The following is a 16,816-nucleotide window of genomic DNA, read 5'->3' on the forward strand; positions in this document are numbered from 1 at the left end:
AGGACTATTTTCCTGAACCCACCAGAAGTATAAAATAAATTCCTGTATTTGCTTTTAAGCAAAAACATTGAAACTAATAATCAGAAAACCCTCTGGTTGGACATGCAAGATTTCCTCTTCCACACTAGTTGTCAAGCAGCTAGAGAAAGAAGCCTGTCCTGCGTATCTCTCATTCCACATGCACCACGGTTTTAGTGTGGGGCTCATTGCTGTTCTCGTTAAAGGCTGCTGGGTTTTTTTCATGTTTTTTCAGTGGGCATGGACTTCAATCTGAGGTCTGTATTTAGACATCAAAAGCAATTTAAAGAATGTACAGAATTTGTAGTAAGAAAGACACCAAGGACTCAAAAGAAATAAAAATAACTTTTTCAAATTATTTTCATTATAACTTATTACTAAACTATGACAAAGTTGGGGGGGGCAGGGAAGATCTTTAACCAAATACCCAGATTTATAGTTTAGTGAAATGTGAATCAGCTCTCCCCAAAAAATACAAAAAGAAAGGTGAGGCAAAATTAATTAACCTGCAGAATCACTGGAATTTTTCAACTTAGTGTCTCCATGCATGGAAAAATTAGTGCTAGGATGCAAGTATACAATGGAACAATTTCAAATGCCTCCTTTTCTTGTTTCATCACATTAATACTTCACACTGCGCAAAATTCAATATCAAACATGTTTATATCAACTATATTTTATCACAGGTTAGTGTCTTGCAAGGATCCCCAATTTGAGGGGAAGGTAGCATGTACCTTGATAGATAAGATAAATCTACACTGAACTACATACTGTAAGAATTCTCACAAGTATTGTTATGAATGCAGAAGCCACTCACTCTTGAAGGCTACAGGAGGGTTGTCAAGAAAAGATCATCTGAAGTATGATTTGTGCATATCTTCAAAACTTAAAAAGAAACAAATGGTGCTCAGGCCCAGCCTGGTGTGGAGTTTATTTTTTGTGTCTAATGTATATGTGTTCAGAATTTATGGCAATGATTGAGGAAACAACACTATCAGGGCAGGACTTAAATTGTCTCTGGCTTTAAAGACATATTTATGTGTCATTTAACTTAATTTAATTTAAAGATATACTAACAGTTAGAGATCCTTTAGAGAAAGTTCTGTCTTTAATGTATATATGTATGCATGCAAGCACATATCTCCCTAAAGCCAAATTTTAAGATGATGATCACTGGAAGCAGAACTACTACCTTACCAGCAAAGGGATCAAAATCCACCACCATTCTGTAGACATGCAATTAAACAATTTCTTTCACAGACATGCTAAGCCTTCTGATAAATTGAATTGTTTCAAAAAAAAGCCAAAGGGAAGTACAATTTTTGCAAAATGAGTAGTATAATCTAATAGGGAGAAAGGTGGGGGGTTTCCACAAAAATAATCTTATAAAACTATTTTTAAAAAGATAAAAACCAAGAAGAGTATCTTCAGGATACTGAAGGCATCTTAGCTGAACATAGTGTAGGTATTACTTCAATGCCATCATCAATATCATAATCAATATAAAAATTGGGAACATATAACTTCCAATTCCTATGTGTACATAGACATTTTCTAAATATACCAAATGAATGATAGATCATAACAAATAGCCCCTGTACACATTAAAACTTACTATCAGCTGTGGTGGAAATATGACTTTGTTTCTTATTCAAGTATAAAGTTTTCTGTTGACTTACATTTCAATATTAGGTACTCCTGCTCAATACAGAAGTACAAAGTTGCTCTAATGATAGATGTGATCTGTAAAACAACACTAGTTTTATTAGAGACATTTCTGCTGAGCACTTCATTTCAATCTTTATTCTACGAAAATCATATTGCATGTAACTGATTTTTGTGTTTTGTGAACTTCTACTGAAATAAGATTACATCAATAGAAACAGATGCAGATGCTGCAAAAGCATACATATAATTGCACCACTGTTAGACGAAAGTCCTACATACAGCCTGACACTATCAACAAGGAGTTAAATACAAATGGAACATATTATTCTCTGTGACTTCTAAAATCCTGGTTGCCAATTACAATTTTAAAACATTCTGAAGCTAAAATATTATAAAGAAAGGCAGGTCCTGGTTAAAAGTTGAATCACATTCAAGGTTATTCTTTATGTTTGTATTAAAGATCAGATTTATCAAATTTCATCAACTCAAAATGAGAAAGGTCAATGATCCTTGTGGGTCCAATAATCTAACCCTTCATTGTTCAACTTATTCTTGGTATGTGAAAAAAAATCAGGGTGAAACTCCCACAAAATTTTTCAGTCTACCTGCTATATCAGTGACTATTGTTTAAACCACTGATTCATTACTCACACATTCTTGGTTTGTCTCTGCATCAAAACCAACAATTAAGAGAAAGCAGTATTTCTGCAATTTCCTGGAGAGCCTCCTATGCCCAGGGAAAAGTGAGTATGGGGCTGAGTGGTCTCTGCCTCTGAAAATGAATGATTTGCATGTGTGTATACATTCAGTTATTTACTAAAAAGAGCAGACAGAGAAAAATCAAATAACTCCCCCTTGGAAATATGCTTGTCACAGTCATTCTCCTGAGAAAGTACAGTTTGGAACCATAATACACTTTTTTTTTTCTTTTTACAAAAAAAAAAGGCACTGATGGGACAGTTCATCCAGCTAAGGGGTGACCAGCTCCTGGCAATTCACTGAACTGTACGAGAAAAACCAGCACAAGAGCACTGAAGGGGAGTAAATAAAGATAATTTTTTTTATTCCTTGCCTATAGGGTCTGTCAAGGGCCGACAGATGCTGCACTCAGACACCTGCATTTGTTAGTTTTGGACTGACTCATGGCAGTGATAAGGGGCAGGTTTTTCAGCACGCAAACACATGGGCTCTGTTCACAGCCACTGCTTCACAGCCGCGTGTCATACTCCAAAGGCTCATCTGCATCGTCAGCTCCTCTGGTGCTTATCTCCATTTCTATTTCGAAGGCTGGACCGACCCTTTCCAGTGTGTAGTCAGTTCTTCTCAAATCTGTGGCAAGAAAATAAATTCAATGATGCAGCCAAGTAAATGTTTGAAAAGCATGTACACCCCAGGCAGTGTCCAACCCAGTGACTGGTGGCAGTCTGTTAGCTGTTTCCAGGAGGAAGAAAATCTGCAGCATAGCAAATCATAGCCAGGGGGATGAGAGCCCTGGGGGGACCCAAAATGGTGTGAGCTGATATGAATGAACCCTCCCTGATAGTATTCATTCAGCTGATTTTCCCCTCTATTATCTCTAGCTGCCACAGACACAAATAATCAAAACCAGTAACACTGCAGTTTCTGTTTCAGAATCAAACAGCAGTTATTACTCCATGTAGGCACTGAAAGGAAGGAGCTTTCCCCCAGAAAAAAATAGGTGGGTGGAAATTCATCCAGAATAGCAATCTGTTTTGGCTTTGAGTCTTTTAAATCTGCCCCACATCAAACAGAAGCACACTCTATCAAATCTAACATGAACAACAGGCAATCCAACTAAGCAGAAGTAAGGGCTGCAGTGTATAGGACCCTATCCCAGGGCCAGGAAACCGCCACTGAGTTTTTCCCCAGCTAATGCATTGCTAATTTTTAGATTGTTACTCTTTCTTATTCTAAAAATTATTGCTGATGTTATCTGTAGTGGCGACACTGGAAAAATGAGCTACCATTTTGCAAAGCAAGGAAACAATTTAGTTGGTAGAAGTTTTCCTGCTGAATGCTAACATCAGGTTGATAGGCTCCAACACTTAAATGGTTGCTGGGCAAAAGAGCAATATTCTCATATCCGCCTTTGCACAGACAGAGTGTGCCTGCTATAGTCTTTCAGCTCAATAGAATTTCGGTTCTTGTCTTTATAGCACACCTAGCCCTTTACTTCCTTGCACTTAAAAAGTTATACAAAGATTAAAAATTAATCTTTACTTTGCATACCAGGAAGTTTCAGCCTCCTGCAGCAAGAGTTACAACGATGCTTTGTGATGAAGTTTCTTATTGCACCTTCTCCTAGGTTTGCTGGTCCGAATACCATCTTTCCAGATCTAGAAATATTATTAAATAATCAATGAACTCAAAATAAACCAATTGCAGGGGAGGGAGATGACAATGTTTTCGAATTTTTAATCAGAGATAAGTTTGCCCTTCACATAAAGACAATCAAAGCTTAGTGTACATCACAAGTTTCTTAGCTCTGGGACAAGAAAATTGCCAATTCTGGTAAAGTATTAGCCTACATATACCCCACACTATTTTTCCTTCCTGCTGCATCTCAGAGATGCTCTAAAGGGAGACAGGACAGACCCAGCAGTTCCTACTAAAATGCTCAAAGGAAATTTGGGCACAGTGACATTTAGACAACATACGCCAGAATCTGAGTGGCTCTGTTGCAGCCACTGCTCATTCTCATCAAGCAAATGATTTGGTTCTGGTTTTGATGGTACGTACCTGGGAACAAACCAGAGCTAGCAAGGAGTTACTTCTACCTTATTTAAGAATAGAAAGCCAAAAGCAAGCAGAGCTCTAGTCACATCATTATGCAGCACAGAAAAAAACCCCACAGTATACTGTTGACAAGCAAGAGTTTAAAATGTATTGGCTTCTTCCTATGCTCATTTCCATGTGTCTGCACTCTGGCCAATTCAGCAACATTACTAGGTGATCCATTTGTGGAAGTGTATTGCACACTCTGAGTGAAGCTGACACAATTACAAACAGAAGCAAGCTATATCCACACATGTATTAGAAGTACCACATAATTATAACAGATTATTAATGTAGTCTGAAAGATCAGTGTTCATTAATTTTAATATTGCTCCACCATTATTCTCAAGAATTTAATTGACATTCTAGACATCATGGAACACAGCACACAAGAAACACTTCCAAAGAAACTTTATGAATGCTAGTATTTTATTTTAATGATATGCAGAGTGGAAACAACACATTTTAGAATCTGAAATCAATTACAGTTCTGAGAAGCTATAGAAAAAGATTTCAACTCTCTCAAATCTATCCATAATCCACACTAACAAAATATATTCTCTCTAAAGAAAGCAGTTTTCAAATATGACACTCTCCCTTTTCACACAGAAGAAAAGCAATGATTAGCCAAAACTACTATAGAAAGCTTAGTATCTGTCTAATTTCTGGCAGACACTAAAGACTATCTGTCTTCTGGATCATCTGAAGGACTTGTCTAATCAGCCTTTACTGCAAATTAATACATCAGTCAAGGCAAGACATGAAATATTATTTAAGTGCCATACATACACTTTAAACAACATGATGCTATATAGCCATTTCTATCCCTTAGTATAATCTGGTAAAATGCCAGTAAGAATAGAACATACTTAAGTATTTGCTTGGGCAGGCCTTGGAAATTGAGAAGACTTCTCTAACTCCAAGGCTACAGAACCGTTCTGATACTTCCTCTGATCTGTTATTCCATGCAAAGTGCAGCAAACAGCACAAGACAGACTGATAATTTTCTCACGCTGTTGTGAGATAAACAGGGATACTGTCTGCAACACATATGAAGTAATCTTTCCTCTCTAGCCAGCAAAGGTTCAAGAGGAATACTGCATTTAAATTTGGAAAACTGCTTCAAGAAATACAGGGCTAAATTGGGAAAATATCAAGAATGACCAGCAGTCTAGATATCATGACATACATGAAAAGATTAGGGGGTAGCCTAAAAAGAAAAAAAAGAAATTGAAGGAGAAAATGATGACTGTCTTTGAGCTTGTTGAAATTTTTTTCTCTATGTCAACAGCAGAGAGGACCAGAAAGAAATGTTTCAAGAAGGAAATCAGGAAAAATCTTTCAGACAGTAATGATAGCAAACTATTGAAAACAGATGCTCCGGGAAGTTTTTAAGGTCATCCTTGGAAGACCTTAAGATTTGTCTGCACAAGACATGTAAAGCCAGGAATAACCTGGTGCAGAAGAAGAACCAGCTGAACTCTTCAGATCCCTTCTAACCCTACAAATGTTTTATAAACAAGGTCACTCTCCTGGTTATTCAAGGTCCGATTTTGTTTCCAAGGGGACAAAAATACAGAGCCCAGCTTTCCTATTTCCAAAGCAGGTGCATTAATGTGAGCTAATGGGCTTTAAAAACCAAAACATGTTTCTCCTTTTGTTCAGAACCTTACCTAATAGTTATGCTCCATAAAAGCCTACCAGATTGTATCAGACTGGTCCTGGCTGGCAGGCAGTTAACACAGACTGTGCTGATGCAGAGTGCTTCTTAATAGTCCAGAGCTACAAATGCTCAAAGCAGACAATAAGTCATTTACAGGGCTTTACTGATGGAAGGTAAAGGACTGTGGGGGGCTTCATGGCAAGCAGCACCTTCCCAGGGAGGTACCCAAGTCACTTATTCAGTATGTTTTTGTAGATTTAGTTTCCAGTCCACCTGTTTCTGTTGTGCAGGTTTCTACAGTGGAGGTTCAGTTCATGCAGATGTTTTGTCTACTGGCAGCAATTCAGCTGTAAATTGTTTGGCTGGAAGTGCACAGCTTGGTAAAATTCAATAGATCTGTTCTTCAAAACACATGCTAATGAGTAGCTTCACAGAACACAGTCTTCACTCATCTCTAAAACCTTCAGCCCATCACTGTCTGCTTAAGAGCTTTCAAAAGGGAGAGTAAGAGACCTAGCACCTCTGACGACTCCTTTTCACGTTTGTATTGAGATTTTTGATTGTCAGCACCCTTTTTCTCACCTCTCTCAGCAGGCCCAACGCATCAGTTCCTTCCAATTTGAGATTCAGCCCACTATTTTCCTCATCTCTGAATCTGCTCTACAGACAAGCCGCACCTAAAGTCTGTGAAAGCTTTACCCGTGTGGACTTTCTTGTGGATTTGGCAAGTAGTACATGCTAAAAAGAGCATCCAGAGTACTGCTTATGAAACAACTCTTCCCAACGTTTAGGCAGTACAGGAATCTGCAGGGACTGCTCTGTGTCACAACCTTACTGCTGTGCCTTGATTACTTCTGCTTTTAAAGGAAATGTTTTTATGAACCTTATACTGTTGTGGTTTAACCCCAGCCAGCAACTAAGCACCACGCAGCTGCTCACTCACTCCTCCCCCCACCCAGTGGGATGGGGGAGAAAATCGGGAAAAGAAGTAAAACTTGTGGGTTGAGATAAGAACGGTTTAATAGAACAGAAAAGAAGAAACCAATAATGATAATGATAACACTAATAAAATGACAACAGTAATGATAGAAGGATTGGAATGTACAAATTATGCGCAGTGCAATTGCTTACCACCTGCCGATCGACACCCAGTTAGTCCCTGAGCCATGATTCCCCCTGCCCCCACTCCCCCCAGTTTATACACTAGATGGGATGTCACATGGTATGGAATACACCGTTGGCCAGTTTGGGTCAGGTGCCCTGGCTCTGTCCTGGGCCAACTTCTTGTGCCCCTCCAGCTTTCTCGCTGCCTGGGCATGAGAAGCTGAAAAATCCTTGGCTTTAGTCTAAACACTACTGAGCAACAACTGAAAACATCAGTGTGTTATCAACATTCTTCTCATACTGAACTCAAAACATAGCACTGTACCAACTACTAGGAAGACAGTTAACTCTATCCCAGCTGAAACCAGGACATATACCCACATCATTTTATCACTTCATACACCCTATGCAGTGCACATGGCCAGATATTCAACTGATGTTAAATATCCATAAACTTACACCGATTTACATCATCTCAGGATCTGTCTGAGATGTCATAGTATCAGGCATACTTTCCAAACAGATCTGTTATTTTTGTCTTGGTACTGTATCTAAAACCAAGACACAATGCACTATCACAGAGCTAGAGGTCACATTTTGCCATTACAAAGTCCATTTCAAGACAGCATGCAGGATGCATGAAAGAAAAGACTCATTACAAGATATTGACATGAGCCACTAAATCAATGGAATTAAAGAAGCAAAACATAAATAATTTAACTATAAGGAGTGCTAAAATTTGAATCAGCCCTGTCAGTCAGATGCCATCTATTGTCTCCCAGGCTTCTAAGAGAACGTGAGCTCAAAGCAACTTTTAAGGCAGCGCACAGGTTTTGATTAAGTATCTTATTAAGTATCTTACCTACAAATGAAAACTTAAAACAGATCTTGCTCCTGCCAGAAATGTTTCTCTTGTGAGCAAATGAAGGTTAGAGCAAAGAAGGTTGGAGCAAAGACAGTACTTTTACATTGTTATTATTATTACTAATTTAGAAAGTGTTTCTTGGAACTGGATATCTGCTAGCTGCTTACAGAATCCGTTCACAGTTTCACTGCCTTATTCCTTTAGACCCCTGAATCAAAACAATATAGTTTCACAACTTGCTATTCTGAAGATTTCCCTGAACATAAGAAAATCAAGCTGGTTTTGATTAATTAATCAACACTTGCTCTTTAACTAGGATTTGACTGTTTTGCAGATGATAAAAAAAAAAACCAACAAAAAGTTCTGAAAATAAGATCTGTGTGATGACATTTTAGTACACATGACAAAATTATTTTATAACAAAAATAATCCAGAAGGACACTAATAAACATACGTTTCAAGATAATTAGATAAATATTACTCCTATTTTAAAGAGGATAAGCCGAGTTGCCATGTGAAGTACTGTGGTCAATGACTGGCCACAGTCTTCAGTAATACCTATTACAGTTTATGCTACCACTGATATAAAAAATCCACTTGAACAGTAGAAAACCAGACTTTTATACATCTGTAACAATACCTTAAAAATGTTTGCTAAAATCTAGTGAACTACTACATGATTTGACCTCTCTGCCCCTCTATCCTAAGCTATCCTTGTGCTTCTGTCACAGTCCTATGACCTACTTAGGGCAAAGGTTTGTCACTGTGAGGTGCTCAGCATAATTTTGATGTTGCTTCCAAAATAAATATTATATGGCCAATACACCTACATTCATATTTAAACAATCATGCAACATTAATACAGTCATTTATTACTAATCTTATTAATGAAATATTAATAAAAGTCCCACAACTAAGAGCCTGCTTGTTCTGAGTTCTAGGTAGGTCATCTGATATTTCTATAGTTAATTGCCCTTTATAATTAAATCAGACTATTCATACTTATATCTTCCTTCTTTTCAAACATGAGACACCCCTTCCATCAGATGACATGAGCTGAGCAAGAGGGAGCCAACCTGAGCACAAGACAGTGGAGATGCAGGGATGCCAGGCCACAGCTGGAAAGATGTGTGGGTTTAGGAAGACTCCCCAGAAAAGAGTACCCTGCAGGGCAGCAACCATCAACACCACTGCTTCTCCTCTCCCTACAGCAAATACCAGCGAGCAGCAAGGTCACAGGATGGGAGAATGGCTGTGGCTCTGATTCTGAAATTTGACGCATGAAGGCAGACTGCTAATTCTATGTAGTCTCTTTAGTTTTTGTAACTTTCTGCACATGATTCACCATCTCCGTATCATGGGTCTGAGACTGTAAGGTGCAGCATGCTTAAATGCAACACTAGGACCTATCGGAAAGATCAGAGATCCAGAGGCCCTCTCCTCATCCTCTTAAGCTATTGTGGCCCCATATACTCCATGAAACAGTGCCCCACCACGTAAGAGAAACTGGACTGACACATTTAAGTTACTGATGACCTCCACCGGTACAAATTTGTGAAGAGACTTACAGGGTCTTCTGTCTCCAATTCCTGCTCTCCCTGCATAGCCCTGGAAAATTCCTGTGCTCCCAGCACAGACACACAGACTCCCCACCTTTCATACACCTCTCACCACATGTTGGGAGCTGGAACACTTACAGCACCCCAAATCCACAGTCCTCCAAAGAACAGCTGAGAATGTAGTTTTTCCATTGCCATCATACCTTCATTTAACCCAGAACACCATGCGAAAAATAATTAAATCTCTCACACAAAACATAAAAAACACCCTAAATATACAGACTGTTGGCAGAACATCTGAAGTGAATGACAATTTTATCAGAAAGAAACCTACTTTTTGTCTTCAGGTTTAATCACAGATGGATCTGTAAGGTTTTCCCCAACACCTACAACAAAATCAACAGTGTGTGTTACAAAGGAAGGTAGTCATGATTTCATAATCTGGCACTTAACAAAAACGTAATTATCCATTTTCTTTGTAGATCATAAAGTGTCATAGTTAAAATGTGAGTTAAAAAGAAAATTCTATGAGTATAAAAATCTGTTAAGTATTGGCAAACATACAGAGTTCTTATTACAGTCCTGACTGCAGCTGCTTTGAGGTTTATTTATATGGAGATGGAAGGTTTACACAAATGCACTAAATATTATGCTGAAGCTCAACTAACTAAGCAAAATGTGACCAACTGTAAGACTACTATGTAAGTTGGAGTAAAGGTATTAATCAGATGTGGATCTTACTGATATCAATAGATCTACTCTCAGATGCAGATTCCCTTCAAGGTAACAAACACAACAAGCCACAACTTTTCAATTTGCAAATACTTGGGTCTGCTATCTCTTTTTTCTTCTGAATGGCCATGGAAGTGTATTAAATAAATAATCTCATTATGATACCTGAATGGTGACACCTATGTTGCAGTTTTCCCCAAACTGATGACGTACCACCATTTTACCAAAATTTTCTTTTCTTATATCTGAGGAAAACATTATGCTTTTACACTAATGAAAAAAGTCTACGATCATATGATATGCAATTATCTTTATTTCAATAGGCCACTGATGGTACGTTTATATTCTGCAATGAAAACCAGTAAAGATTATGGAAATAGCATATTGTGACTGAAATACCCCCAAATTGTAACACTCTTCAATAAGGGTCATTTCCGTTGATGTAAATTAGACAAAATGTGGTGTATATGTATGTGGAGATGGCCCTGGTATTATATAGTAAATTGTGATATAGATTAATTCTATTAGAACTCCAAGGGGAACAGCCCTTGCACTTTTCCTAAACTCTAGATTAGAGAACTACAATATATACACAAGGCCAAAACCAGAGCAGATTTCAGTTTGTTTGAGATGGAAACTGAAGCTCCAGTCTTGATAAGATTTACATAGATGTTTAAATTCTCTGTGTTTGAGCCAACACAGTTGGTCTGGAACTGTTGAGACTTGTATAATAAACCCAAGCAAACTTCAGACAAATTCTAGTAGGCTATGGTGAGGAATACACACCTACTCTTTCTGTATTTTTTTTCATGTGCAGCTAAAACCAAATGAAGGCAAGGATGGAATTATAAGTTTATTTTGCATAATAAGCATGTCTTTTTGTAATTCACGGCTTCTGGATGCTGTAAAATGTAAATACATTAAGTCCCTGCCTACCCATACACATTTCCCTTGACAGAAATGACAAACAATAGTGTTTATACTGTTTGATGGGTGATGTTGATCTTCTGAACACTGTCAACTGTTTTATCTCTTTAAAATATGCCATGTTCCCACTTACACATGTACAGTAAAGTGATCACATGCTCTTTGAAGGAGTCACCAGACTTTGTGAATAGCATTCAGGCTTGCAGCTTATGTAAACTGCTTACAGATTTATTAATATGAAAAATAAAAAAAATACAGATAGTAGTTTGCACTTTTCTGACAGATACAGACGTACATTAAGTGTGCATATATATATGGGTACGCTTGAGTCTCTGTATTATTCATATATCTTAACAAAAATAAAAATACCTTAACTGTGGAATGGTTTTTTGGAGATGGCTGAAATGTTCCTGCACAGTTTATCTACCTGCTCTTTTGCCCATTCAGTCTAGAGGTATTTGAAATCAAATTATTTTCCCATTACACCTACATTAATCTAGAGTGTTTCTGGGGATACTCATTTATCAGTGCCACACAACAGACATCCAAGGGTTTCTTGAGCTTTGACAGTATGTATATGAGAACAGAATTTGACCCATTCCTCAGTATTAAATTCTCCTTTGAGACAATTGCTTATCATTGGGTTTCAAATAGTGATACCATGCTAGCAGTCACCTTGCAAATCCAGGACAAGGAGTTCCCCACGGGTGTACACATAGGTCCAGTGAGAGAAGGCCAGCATCAGTTCTTCCAGCAAGCTATTGGGAGTAATCTCATCTCCGTTGTTGTTGTTGTATTTCCGAAACTCACCAGTCATGTACTTCTCAATGGTCAGCCACTGGTTTGCTGAATGGCAGTAGATGAGGAAAACTTCCAAGAACCTGTAGATACAAATGCTGTCTATCAGGAGCTGGCAGGGTAATGAACATCCTCACAGTCAGCACACGGCATGATGCAAAACAAATATATCAAAAAGGAGGCCACGTCTTCCCTAGCTGGAGCATTTTGAACAGCAGGAGGTACCAAATGGTAGATAGCACAAAGGCTTTCTCAGTTTGATAACTCTCAAAACAAAGCACATGACCAGAAAGTACAGTTTATGGACAAACAACATAACCTGATTTACATCAGCCCACCGTAAATAAGCTATATCAAATTGTCTTATGTTAATTGTATAAAAGGCAATTCTTGCTTAAGTCTAAGGAACAGCATTATGAAGAAGCTTATTTTGCCATCACATGTAGCTTAAGACAAAGTGCAAAGCTCCCTACCTTTCCTCTTGAAAAGTTGATTATCATTAGACTGTCTAAGCAGCAGCTATTTCAACCCGCTATGGAAAAGGAGGTTGCACTAGACCTGGGACACAGCTGAAAAGAGAAACCTTTGACACCTATACTTGAAAGACAGTGATTTTACCTTGGAGTATAGGGAATAGTATGAGGCTTCACTTGATTGAAGGTATAGATTAACTTCTGGGCAGCCCTTTGCTGTTGGATCTCCTGAAGAAAATAATGTTATAAACATCACTTTCTTCTTCATGAGGAAAGGTGCCATGGATTACTCAAAACAAACATCTGACTGTATACTGTTTACAAATTGGAGATATATCTTCCTCAAAACCTTTTTCCTTTCCAAAAGATAACATCAAATTGTATGTCAACAATGCTGAAGACATTCACATGTAAGCAGTATAACACTTAAGGCACATCAGGCTAGACCAGTCAGTGTACCTTCAGGTCTGAACTCACCCTCAGGCAGAGATGTAACACTGTGCCATCATGAAAGATCTTTTGCCAAGTCTGAACCACCTCTGGCAGAAAAGACTTCACAATAAATACTTGTCCCAGCTTTAATACATCATTCTCAGACCAAGTACAAATGACCTTCATGGCCCTCCGCAGACCCCCATCCATCTCCTCCCGTGACAGGACTTGGATCATTGCAGCCATACCACGCTGGGACCAGGAAGACATGCTTTTATCAAGGTTCATAGGTGAACTTTCTTCTAGCCGATAAACCGTAACTTCCTCTCCAGCTTAAATAAAAGGAAGTTTTATTAGCAGAAGCCACACATTGCAGAAACAGGAGATAACCGCATTTTGATTTGGTGACTTAAAATAACATACCACTTTACACACCTCTGTAAGCCACACTTTAAAAGAGAGCTTTTTTGTCATTACTGTTCATCTGTGTGAAAACTTCACCAGCCTAAACTTACACGACTTACTACATACATTCTGCTTCAGATCTACTGTGATAACATAAGTGCTCCAAATAGCTTATATTAAGCCTCTAAACAGAGATTAATTTAAGACCTTCTGGACACTTCCACACAAGCAAAGCTCATTGATTTATATGGACCAGAATATCAATCTCACTTGCCACAGTTTTTTAAGTACTTAAAGATGGTTGAGCTTTAAAAGTACATATTTTTCAAGGGTTACCATTTTATCTCCAGTGTATGAGCTTTAAACGCCCTGAGTGTGGCTCCCCCTGTTTATGCACTGATGTGGAAGGGGAATTTTTAGTAAGATTGGTTTTAAGTTAATCAAGATCCATGGAACACTCACAGTATTTTCCTTGTAACTATGCTTAACAAGCAAACAAACAGACAAAAAAAAAAAAACCAACACCAAATAAACAAGGCAAACAAACACACACAGCTTGTAATAGTTATTGACTACAAAATTAAAAGGCTGGAGAGTGCTACCTTTAGACGCAAATAGCTGAGTTGTTTCAAAAGTGGTAACTTGGCTACGATGAGACAGGGAAATTAGATTGAAAAGGACATGACTTTCCTTGGAGAAAGGAATCCTAGGAGAACAAGCTAAAGCAGATTAACAGGAAGTTTACAGTTTTGGTGTTTTAAATTAAGATTTGTCTTTTTCTTAGAAATTCCAATGTTATTTGTACTGCACAAAATTTCAGATGTTCTGCTCCTGCTAATAACAGTTTTCTGAAAGCAGAACAAACCTGGTGAGCTTTAACTCAGTCACACTCTGTTTCCCTATGTAGTTGTAATAGAATTCCTCTCTTGCAGCGTAAGCAAGATGCCTTTCTGTTGCCATCATTTGTAAACTAACAGAAAAGTGGACTGATTTTTTAAACCTGGCTTTCCTTCTTGCAACTCACATTATTGCAATGTTAATTCATAAGAAATAGGTTTTCACTGGCAAGTGTGATGAGGTAACTACATCTGAAAAATGACAAAGAATGGCATAAGGAAGGACAAACTGGATTCAGAGGAGTAGATTACATCCCTGCTCCCAAGCCTACCTTCACCAGTTAGCACAAATGTAGATACTGTTGAACGCCCCAATCTGCACACATTTTAATTTAAAATAAAGCAGTGGAAAAGTCAGTGTCTTACATAGAAGACAGACACTTGAATAAAGATACTATAACTAGACGCATTTTTTAATCTTACATTAGATCTTCATTTTATTATCTTTTGACAATTTAATACCTAGAAAGGTGTCTCCTGGGAGCTTCAAAGATTAGAATGTTCAATATGCTTATAGCTATATTAATTATCTGCAGCAATCTGGTCCCAAAAAATCCTATGATGCTGCAAGTATCAGCAATTAGTTGCTGTGAGACAAAATATTCTGCCCATTGAAAAGAAGGCACCTAGATCTCATGTGTCTAGAGGCAGAGCTTCTGCTGCTGTAAGCCAATACCGCAGACTAATTTCACAACTCTTCCAAACAATTTATTTATTATTCTCTACCACTCTTCAGTTACAGCACAGTTCTTTTTCCTTACTACACTACAAGTTTTCTGTACCAGGTACAGGAATAGTGCTCTTTCAACCAATACCTGGTTTTCTTCTGGATGGGATATCCTATACATATATATACATGCATGTGTGTGTGTGAGAGAGAGAGAGAGTGAGCATGCAGGTATTAAGGTGAAGGGGAATCTTTTTGCTGTCTTCAGCTATCCTAATGATAGGTATAGAGAAGATGGAGTTAGGCTCACCACTTTGGTTGACAGTAATCACATAAATACCAACAGATAAAAGCTACAGCAAAGGAACCCCCAACAAATACTGCAAAAAATACTAGGTCCACAATAAAGTCAGTCAAACACTGGAAGAGGTTGTCCAGTGAAGCTGAGGAATCTCCATTTATAGACATATTCAAAATGCAATCGGACAGGCCCTCAGCAACCTGATCTGACTTGGCCGCAGAAGGAGTTTCACCAGCTGACCTCCAAAAGCCCCTAAATTACTGCATGACTACAATTCTGTCCTGGTTCTTCTCTTTTAGAAAAGAAGAATTGCTGAAATTAATCCAAGGAAATTTCTCAAACACAGCCTTTAAAAAGATAATGCACCGACTATTTATAAAGCAAAAAACATAAGCAGGAAGCTGGTACTCACCAAAGAGCTGCACTGGTGTAAATGGTATAGTCTGAGCAAGTCTCATCAAGTTGTTTCTTTCAACAGCTGCAAACAACATAGATTTCACTACTATACTGAATAAACAACAAGCTGGCTGAGTTTCAAAAACATCTGGCAGCACTTTACTGTAGTGTACAAAGCCAAATAGGCTGCAGTGTGATCCTATGTCAGATCTGATCACCATTCTACCCAGTCAGCAACCCCGCTTTGCAGGCCTATGGTATCTCACAAGCATGAGCTGCCACTCTTTCCCCTGTGCATTGATTCCCTCCTTCCAAGGAAACAGGCTCTCTGGGACAAGCCCCTTGCACTCTGGCTAGAAGACCTGCTTCTGCTAAACCTTCATCCTCCTCCATCCACCAAGGACTGCCGCTACTTCCTCCTCCTGCCAGCTCCAGTACAGCAACATTCGTACTGTGCCAATGCGATGCATTGGCCCCAGCTGCCCTCACTGCCTGTCTTGTCAGGCTCAGAAGCACCTGGGCATTTAGCAAGACATCACAGGAAAATCCAAGCTTGCCCTGCACAGAGCAGTGTTTCTTCATCTGGGCTCCTTGCCAAACAACATCAGTAACATTATTATATCTCCTTAATTGGCGGCTTATTTCTCAGGCAAACATCTTCAAAACTTCAGAGCGCCAAATAAATATTTATGGATTTGTACTCACAATGACTCAGTTGTCAGGAAGGGGGAGAGAGGTGTGAAGTAAGCCACAAAGAGAGTAAGACTAGAACAAGAAGGCAACTCAGATGCTACAGTGCTGCCTGCCTAATTTCCCTATTCAATGCCTGAAGACAAAAGTAGCTTCCAAAGCAGAGAGTGAACCACAGCAGAGCTGTGTTTCTCTGCAGAGCAACCGAAAAGCCCTGATGGCAGACCCTTCCAGAGCTTGGACACCATCTGTCCTTCTTTTTAAGATTACTTGTCTGAGCAGAAATTAATTAGAGATTATGCAGCCCAGAAGGACAGCGCAAAGGAGACCCATAACATGTCAATCCATGAATTAGGGTCCTCATTTGAGAAGATCTGCATTTCAGACTCCACTTCAAGATTTGTTTACATATTCCAAATTTAACAG

At 38.6% G+C, this 16,816-nt stretch overlaps 1 protein-coding gene across 1 annotated transcript in view; it reads right to left on the bottom strand.

Moving 5' to 3' along the window:
* Positions 1-1,458: 1,458 nt before the first annotated feature.
* TRPM6 (transient receptor potential cation channel subfamily M member 6) overlaps positions 1,459-16,816 on the bottom strand; it is a 98,502-nt gene continuing 83,144 nt past the window's right edge. Inside the window, exons 34-40 of the mRNA XM_052776589.1 lie at positions 15,717-15,782; positions 13,081-13,367; positions 12,749-12,831; positions 12,008-12,213; positions 10,008-10,059; positions 3,937-4,043; positions 1,459-3,015 (exon numbers count right to left, since the gene is read on the bottom strand). Coding sequence (XP_052632549.1) covers positions 2,894-3,015; positions 3,937-4,043; positions 10,008-10,059; positions 12,008-12,213; positions 12,749-12,831; positions 13,081-13,367; positions 15,717-15,782 — 923 coding nt within the window. The 3' untranslated portion in view covers positions 1,459-2,893. The remainder of the gene's footprint in view (positions 3,016-3,936; positions 4,044-10,007; positions 10,060-12,007; positions 12,214-12,748; positions 12,832-13,080; positions 13,368-15,716; positions 15,783-16,816) is intronic.

The sequence above is a fragment of the Harpia harpyja genome, chromosome Z (assembly GCF_026419915.1).
Source record: "Harpia harpyja isolate bHarHar1 chromosome Z, bHarHar1 primary haplotype, whole genome shotgun sequence".
NCBI lineage: Eukaryota > Metazoa > Chordata > Aves > Accipitriformes > Accipitridae > Harpia > Harpia harpyja.